General features: G+C 43.1%; 1 protein-coding gene across 1 annotated transcript; it reads right to left on the reverse strand.

The window, feature by feature from the left end:
* Nucleotides 1-934: 934 nt before the first annotated feature.
* acod1 (aconitate decarboxylase 1) lies at nucleotides 935-6580 on the reverse strand. Its single transcript, XM_028799593.2, has 5 exons — nucleotides 6469-6580; nucleotides 5907-6068; nucleotides 4910-4999; nucleotides 4525-4730; nucleotides 935-2535 (listed from the first exon to the last, which is right to left on the reverse strand). The coding sequence occupies exons 1-5, from the start codon at nucleotides 6478-6480 to the stop codon at nucleotides 1584-1586; spliced, it is 1422 nt and encodes a 473-aa protein (XP_028655426.1). The 5' UTR covers nucleotides 6481-6580; the 3' UTR covers nucleotides 935-1583.
* Between the last annotated feature and the right edge of the window lie 2301 nt (nucleotides 6581-8881).

An 8881-nucleotide genomic window follows, 5' to 3' on the forward strand; every position in this document is an offset into this window, starting at 1 on the left:
TTTTGAGAACGCTTGGCAGGCGGGGCTTTGCAGCGGCACAGAGAGAGGAGCGAGACCGAGGTGAGAGAGTATTACAACAAAGTATTGTTACGGTCCCGACAGTTTCCCCATATGACACGAGTCTATAGAAATCACGTTACTACGAAGTACATTCAGCAGATGCTTCCATTACAACGAAGTGACCTTGAAATGCTTGAACGAATCATCCACAGAGCAGTTAGATCTGTGGTCACAGCTCAGTTGTGCACATTTGCACAATGATCCCCAAACAGAAACATTGTAAAAAAAAATCTTTCTTCGAACTTTCCTCGTACTGTTTTTTTTTTTTTTTTTTTGCTGTTTTGTTGTCTGTGGTTTTCATTGATTCCTTTTACTTATTGCTTGTCAACATTTGAAAAACATCCATTGGAATTTAACTCATTGTCACCCTCCTATAGAAACGGCAGACACGAAAAAAAGATAGCAGTGTTAATGTTTGTGATGTGCAATCTGTTGGAATGACAAATGTAAAGCATATGTCTTTGTTATATGCAAAAAAAGAAGAAAAATCTCAGGTTGCAAACGTATGCGAACTGCTTAATAACTTTAATAATAATAGAAATGTTATGTAAATTGTGTATAAAACTTCCCCCCCCCCCCCAACTCTCCGACCCCCCGACCGGTCCGTGGAAAAATTTGCATCTAATAAAGTGGTCCTTACTGTCAAAAAGTTTGGGGACCACTGGTGTAGATGATTTACATGGCTGCTTAGGGCCCCCAGATTCCTGTCCCTTCTTGTGGAGAGATTAAAAAAGATGTGGCATTGAGGGACTTGATTAGGATAGTGACCACCCTCTAGCTGGCTTTCTTCTATATGGCTTCAAACCGGGAGTCATGTCAAAGGCCACCTGTTGTTATAAAAACATACCTCTGCCCACCTTCCTTTTAGCATTACCATTTAATACTGTGCACAGACATTATTACAGTAGTTAATCTTTATTTAGTTGAGAAGAAATCCATTTAAAAGTACATTTGAACAAAATCTATACAAAAATGTAAAACCTTTACACACAACGTATGATCCATTAAGCCCAGAATCTTTACAGTTCTCTAATTTAGCTAACCCCCGGATTTAAGATGATGCGATAAGCCCATACTATTCCAGTTCAAGCACTAGCAGGTAAAGTGACTTGTGCAGAATCTCATTGTGAGTTTGTGGCAAGGATGGAACCAGCAGCTTTGTAATTTACATTTTAATAGCTAAACCAGGGGGGCCACATCACCTCCCATGTGGATCCTTTGAAGTTTAGAACATACCAGCATTAATGAGGAGACGTCAGTGGTCTTAGACGTAGTTGCATCTTATTGATTTTGCAACTGAGGCTGGATGTTTCTGGCATGTACATAGAGTAAGCAGTTGTGTCTAATCCTTTCTACCAGTTTATGTTGTGCAAATCAGAGTTTATGATGCTAAGGTTTTAAGGTCTGACACAAACCTCTTTGGAGTCGGCAGATATCATTTTATGAAAATGAAGCACTATTAGAAGAATAAATATACAGACGGAGCAACTCTGACATCTACTGAGGAGTTCTGCTGGTAAAATTTACCAGGAAGTCATATTCATTGATTGCTTTTGGGACTCTTTCACTTGAAGCAGAGAAATCAGTTCCGAGCAGTCGTTCACCTTCTCCAGGTTATCCACCGTTTCTATAATGGCCTCAACGGCTTCCATTGGCAAAATGGCAGATGCATTAGACTTGAACTTTTTCAGCAGGTCCTCCCGGCTCAGGGGTCTTCTCCAGTGTCCGTAAAATGTGTTGCAGCGTTCAATAAAAGTTTCCTTGTCGAGCATCTCCAACTCTATTTCACAGTACATTGTGTCAAAGTTTGCCTGGTTTTCAGGTGGGTTTTCTATATGGGTTTTCTGCAGCAGATCTAGGAGATCAGTCCGATGAATTTTACTTTGACTGAAAGAGGAAACAGAAACGCTGCCATCTAAGAAGGCCGTGCAGGCATTGAACTGAAATGAGTGCCGAGCTTCGTGTTCTGAAGCCGGAAATTGTCGGTTGATGTATCTTGAGTTTGGGACTCTAAGAGTTACTTTGTTAATTTTGTCTATTGGCAAGTAGTCATATTTGGCCAACACTTTTGCCCTCACGCCTGCAGCGGCATCTGCCATAAAGTGCATCCCTAGGTGAGCTGGAAAACGTTTGACCGCCACATTCTGGTCCTCCAGGACCCACTTATAGTTACTAAGGTGTGGTAGGACACTTGGAGAATAATCGCTGTAGTAAGCACCAAAACCGTAATCCAGGTCTAATATCTGCTGATTACCTTCCAGTCCTAACACGGCTAAAAATGAGGCCTCCATGCCTTGTCTTGCTGCATTGCCAATGTGAAGTGGTTTGGTGGAAGTGGCTGCATTTGCCATAGGAGCACCTGCGTAGGATGCAGCAATAGCCAGGGCTTCTCTGGATCTCGTTGAGTCAAGACCAAGGAGTTTTGCAGTAGCTGCTGCACTTCCCATGGTACCTACAACAGCAGGAGGATGAAATCTGGAACAGAAAAAGAAGTATAGATTTAGTATTCGCCTGGAAGCATAGAGAAGACTGAGCCGCTGCTAAGGCCCTGTCCACACTACCATGTTTTCATTCAAAAATGCAGACATTAGTCTTCATTTTCACCTTTTGTCTAAACTATCCTGGCATTTTTAATCCCTGAAAAACAGAGAAAATTCTGAAAATTCTTCCCAGAGCCGTTACTTCTGAAAACACAGCCTCAGTGTTGCAGTGTAGATGGCCAAAAAACACGCAGTTTTTCGAAAACCTAGACTCCAGTCACGCTCTGGTTTATTACATGGCCCTTCTCTGATTGGAACCTGCTCATTACAACGTCTCCTCTCCTGATGGGTCAGCCTTCATGGAAGAAGAACATATTCCAAAATGGCACAGAGACACAGAGGAGTTACTCTGCATGGCTCTTAATGTGTTGCTTGCATTCGCAAAAAGCAAAAAATGTACCATTCACTAAAGCTTTACGATAAATCCTGTGGCCAGTGGTGTTACCATCCCTTCAAGGATCGACGGTATTGTGCAAGATGTCTATGTGCAACACCCAGTGTAGGCGGACGACTACGCCATATGCGTCTTCAGTCATTTTAGTGTGGATGTAGATACTTTTGTAAATGATGTGAAAAGTGGTGTGGACAGAAATCATTTTCATTTAGAGATGTAATTTGTGGACAAATGTTAACAATTACAACTTAAGGTGATGGGTAACCCCAACAGATAAGATCCCATGTGCTTACAACTGACAAACTAACAAAGCTCACAAATAATTAAATAAAGTTCAGCTCAAGCATCAGAATGGCCTGTTAGGATATCCAGTATGGAACATACTGTAACATCCATCCATCCATTTTCTAACCCGCTATATCCTAACACAGGGTCATGGGGGTCCGCTGGAGCCAATCCCAGCCAACACAGGGCGCAAGGCAGGGAACCAATCCCGAGCAGGGTGCCAACCCACTGCAGGACACACACACCAAGCACACACAAGGGACAATTTAGAATCACCAATACACCTGACCTGCATGTCTTTGGACTGTGGGAGGAAACCCACGCAGACACGGGGAGAACATGGATCTCCTAAGTGCGAGGCAGCAGCGCTACCACTGCACCACCGTGCTGCCCTACTGTAACATTACATCTTCAAATCTGCTTAATTCATGTCAAAGTGATGGGAGACTACCTAGCTGAGATAGGCGGAACACAGCCCTGGTCAGGGCACCAGTCCATTGCAAGGCCCACTTGTATTGGAGCCACCAGTCAAGCTAACCTGCATGACGTTTGGGGTGTGAAGGGTAAAGCCCATGGAGAAACAGGGGGAGTAACCTGCAGACTCCAGGTTTGTGACGCAGCAGCGCTTACCGTACTGGCCACACTTGCCTTCTTCATTTACCATGTACAGTATGCTTTGACATAACTGCCCAGAATCATACGTGGATCCTTTTGGGGTCCATGAAAAGTAAACTAGCTGAGAACCCAAGTGGTGTGGTAAGAATTTTGGGACCATTAAAATCATTTTTTGGATACGTCAGTAGCAAGATAGAAGCCTCTGTGAGGTAGGACGACTGGTTTATTAATTATTATTCTGTTTCTTCTCTTGTTGTGATTTCTGTTGTATTTTGACCCATGTTGGTTGGTTGAGTTGGACATTAAAGAGTGGTCATGCTGATGGCTGTAACGATATTGTTAATTGCTCTACTGCATTGATCACGAACGCCTCAGGAGATTGACAGTGTCACCTTGCAAGCGTCAGCCTCTGCACCATTTGTTCAGCTTAAGCAAGGACCATCTCGGTCCAAGCAAGTTAGTGACTGTGAGTAAGACCAAGAAAGCACAAGCATCATCTGAAGTGTGACTAAGCTTTGCATGAAACCTAAGTCTCTAAAGCTATGAGGAACCAACAGTAAGTACCGTCCCAGCGTGCCCTACCCAAGAATCTATAAACCTAGTGCCACCCCAAATGACATGGACAAGTACCTTTTTGGAATGTTGCTTGCTTCTTTGGAGAACCTCATCAATCGACCCTGAACTTCAATCCCTACATTAAATGCTAGCAAGAGGTCGAGCCCAGAAGGCCTGCTCTTCTTCGGGAAGGTTTCCACTAAAGCGAGCAGCGCAGGTAGAACAGCTCCAGAAGGGTGAGTTGCCGGGTGCCACGTGTCATCAAAGTCCATGGAATGGATCTGAGGAGGAGGTAAGAAGACTCTCAGGTACAACTTCTCTCAACAAGGTACAAATGTGAACATGTGAAGTATCAACTCATAAAAAGCTGGCTGGCTATCTCATTGGCTTCATCCTTTTGAATGTTTATAATAAATATAACAGCGTGCAAGTGAAATTGACAAAGAGATCGATAACTTACTGCGACTCCATTTGCGAATGCAGCATACTGAGGAGAAAGAGTGTGCGCCGTATTTCCCCAGACGGAGCTTGTATTGTGTGCGTTGTACAGCTAACAAGAGAAGAAAGGAAAAATAAAACAAATGTAACCTTATTTGACAACATATTGGTGCACAGATGGCGGGTTACAACATAATACACTCTTAAGGCTTTATTAAAGGAAGAATACAAGTCAAAAGACAGCCACATCACAGTTGGTTAGTGTCAAGAAATTGGCATATATGGCAGGAATAGCTGAGCTCCACTCATGCTGTGAAATGTGGCCTCTGGCGCACCAACACAACACTCGTGAGTTCTAGCGTTTCATTTCAATGTACACTTTTGAATTTAAACAAGCAGAGAAGCTTCTGCACAGCACAGGCTCAGTCTCTGCTTTGCCCGGAAAGCCCTGCAGTCACTTTGGTGTTCAGGACCCCCGAATGGCTGTCATTTCATTGTCAGGACATTAGGGGTTAGGGTTCATTCACTGAGCCATTAAAGAAGTTGTAGGTGATTTTAAGAGGTAAGCCGATCACATTGAACTGACATTAATGATGGTTGGTTGAGACCACTGCCTTATTTCCGTACAACTTTAAGCAGTGGCGTAGCAAGGGGGGACATCTGTCCCCGGGCACAGCATCCAGGGGGTGCTGAATTGATGTTCCCCATTGCATTTTGGCAAACAGGAGGGGGCGCTGAAAACCCTAGCTACGCCTCTGGCTTTAAGTGTGGCCTGGAATGTTCTAACTTTAGTCATTGCTCTATCACTAATCAATTGAGTTCTCTGTTTTCTGCTCGTACCCGCACAGAGTGTGTATTTTTTATTTCTTACGGCTCCAAAAAAAAAAAATCCATAAAAGCTCTTTTCTGAAGCGTGAGAAGACTTTGGACAGAAGTAGAAGTGTTCCCAGCCTCAGAATTAACCACCAGTTTGGAAATGTCGCTACTGTGACCCAAGGAGAAATCACACAAATGCTTACTTTGCTGTATTGCACAACTTTACTGAAGACACTGCTGGTGGTCCCCAGGAGCCCCACACCCAGCGTGTCCAGTATCATCCGCTTGCTCCGGTGAAGAAGAGTATCGCTCAGGTGTCCTTCCTTCAAGCCGTAGATGGCCAAGCCGAAGCTGTCAGTGACCGTCTACAAAGAAGGGAGAAGTTTCGCCGTCATACTTGGTGAAGTTTAATGCAGAACAGTGCAAGAAGAGGGGAGCAGCAGAAAAGAGAGGTGCGCTGCTTCCCTTTTGCTACATCTATTTTGTATTATTAACTTGACCATTTTACAATCTCAATGCAATGCTACTTTGTACAAAATATTTTATAGAAGATGATGGCTTGCTTCCATACTACTCTTAATATCAAATGTAATTATATCAGTGGTCTTCTAGATCCCAGTCTGACTTTAAATAGAAATTCAATCCCCCTCAGCGTGTTCATCAACAGTCCTCCCCAATTTTGCTTTCATTTGGTTACAAAAATCTGAAAATGTCTGCATTCATTTATCTTTGTTCAGTTGCCTAAACCCAAGGACGGTGTGTTACCTTTCTTAACATCTCCTGTCAAGCTGTCAGTATATCCTTAGCTCCTCTTGATGTCTGCCAAAGGCACGGGTGCCAATGACTTCCCAGGCCGCTCTTCCTTATTTATAAGCCCTGCTGAGAGATTTGCAAACTGTGGGCTTTCCTAAACAATATGACTCACCTCAGCCCAGCCTGGCCTCTGGGCTAGCATTTTGCAATCAAACACGAGTTTACCTTACTAAGCAAGAACACGGAAAGCAGAAGTCTCTGCCACTCTCACTAATAAACAGTAGATGATGATAAATGCTGCGGTGGGTTGGCACCCTGCCCGGGATTGGTTCCCTGCCTTGTGCCCTGTGTTGGCTGGGATTGGCTCCAGCAGACCCCCATGACCCTGTTTGGATTAAGCGGGTTGGAAAATGGATGGATGATGATAAATGTAAACTTTTAAATGTAACAATCAGTGCTTGAGTGCAGCTTTAGTAAACAAGCAGAGCAGGCAGATTCATTCTGTGGAGTTTCCAAACAGCGGGGTGACAAGCAACACACACACACATACACACACACACATACACACACACACATACACACACACATACACACACACACAAACACACACACACATACACACACACCCAAACACACACACACACACACACACATACACACACACACAAACACACACACATACACACACACACAAACACACACACACATACACACACACCCAAACACACACACACACACACACACATACACACACACCCAAACACACACACACACACACACACACACACACACATACACACAAACATACACACATACACATTCAGTGCAGCCGCTGAGTGTTTGAAGTGTAGATGTGCACCGCGGACCCTCAGCTGCATTTCCAGTACAGCAAAAGGGCCAACAGCACAAGATCCATTTCCATCTAGGGCTTGCTTTAGGAATGTACGGAAACAATCACATCTGTTTATTTGGGCTTACATTTAATTTTCTTTTTTATATTAAAAAAAAATAGCTGTAATAATCATGAAAGTTATGTGTGATACTCACTAATTAATTTTTCCTTTTCTTTCTTGATTACTGTTAACAAGCAATAATCTAAATATATAAAATTCTTTTCGCGTTTGAAACGGAAATTACGTACGACCACAGAACATATTATAATACACTTTTTTAAATTTCAGATACCCACTACGCCACCAAAAAAAACAATTTCTTGGGGAACATGGGGAACTGTCAACATCGACAAAAAGAGTCAGGCTACACAGAGAAAGTGAGACAGAAGCAGATCGAGAGAGAAGGCTCGCTGATCAACGTATACGACAATCACAATTGAGGGCCTCACAAACACCCGAACAACGTGCTGAACAGAATCGAATTCGACGGATGCAGTATTCACAGGCGACCACGTCACACAGGCGTCATGGTCTGTATATGGAGGGATTCAATTATAACATTGAAAAAGTTACAACAGGAGAAATGGACATCGTGTGTGAGTACTGCCAAGCAAAGAAGTTTCAATTTGAATCACGTGGGATGTGTTGTTCAGACGGCAAGGTGAAATTAACACCTTTAAGCCATCCACCTGATGTTCAAATTCTTTTATCAAAATATTTTACTGTTTAATAATTTATATGCAATGTGCTTCTTATATATTACTTCATATATTAACAACAGTATCATATGAGAATATGAAGTAATATATAAGAAGCACATCTATATATATAAAGGAGAGTTCGGATCCATGTGACTGTGTTTGTGTGTTTGTGGAGGGACGGAGAGTTAAGGCAGGTGGGGGAGTCACGTGATCATCTCCCCTCCCATTCACCTCATTTCATTCACTTCATTTCGCTCCGAGCTGAGCTCCGCAGCTGACGCAGTCTTGCCGTCCTTTCACCTTTACTGATTTACTGTTTAGTAGATGTGGTACTTACTGAATAGTATTTTTTCCTTTAGTGTTTCTTAGTGTTTAGTAGACGCGGTGTTCCGGTGTTCCCGGCGGTGTTCCGGTTTAGTGTTACTTTCTACTTCGTTTTTGTACTTTAGTGTTTAATAATAAATGATAATAATTCATTACATTTATATAGCGCTTTTCTCAGTACTCAAAGCGCTAAAATAGTGAGTGATACTTAGCTGATAGCAGTGTAGAAGCAGCACAGCACAACGGAGCGTTGTGGTAGCGTAGGTGAGCGGCGATAGCAAGCTGCAGAAAGCACAGCAGAAGGAGGAAGCAGGATTTGGATGTTCCAATACACAGCCATAAACAGTAACGCTTGGTAATTTCAGGTGTGATCGCCCCGGAGCCATAAGCCATAAACCAGGTTAGTATGAACATCAGATCAGTTTCCAGTCGTAGAGTACTGTAAGATGAAACGGGAGCAGATCAGCATAGCGAATATAATCACGGAGACAGATCATCCCGAGGTGC

Source organism: Erpetoichthys calabaricus, chromosome 4 (genome assembly GCF_900747795.2).
Source record: "Erpetoichthys calabaricus chromosome 4, fErpCal1.3, whole genome shotgun sequence".
NCBI classification, from domain to species: Eukaryota; Metazoa; Chordata; class Cladistia; order Polypteriformes; family Polypteridae; genus Erpetoichthys; species Erpetoichthys calabaricus.

Excerpts from the sequence above, each read along its gene's own strand:
- acod1 (XM_028799593.2), bottom strand. Across the intron at positions 4,731-4,909 it reads CATTCGCAAATGGAGTCGCA|ATCCATTCCATGGACTTTGA; the intron begins GTAAGTTATCGA and ends CCTCCTCCTCAG. Across the intron at positions 2,536-4,524 it reads GCAAGCAACATTCCAAAAAG|ATTTCATCCTCCTGCTGTTG; the intron begins GTACTTGTCCAT and ends TTTCTGTTCCAG.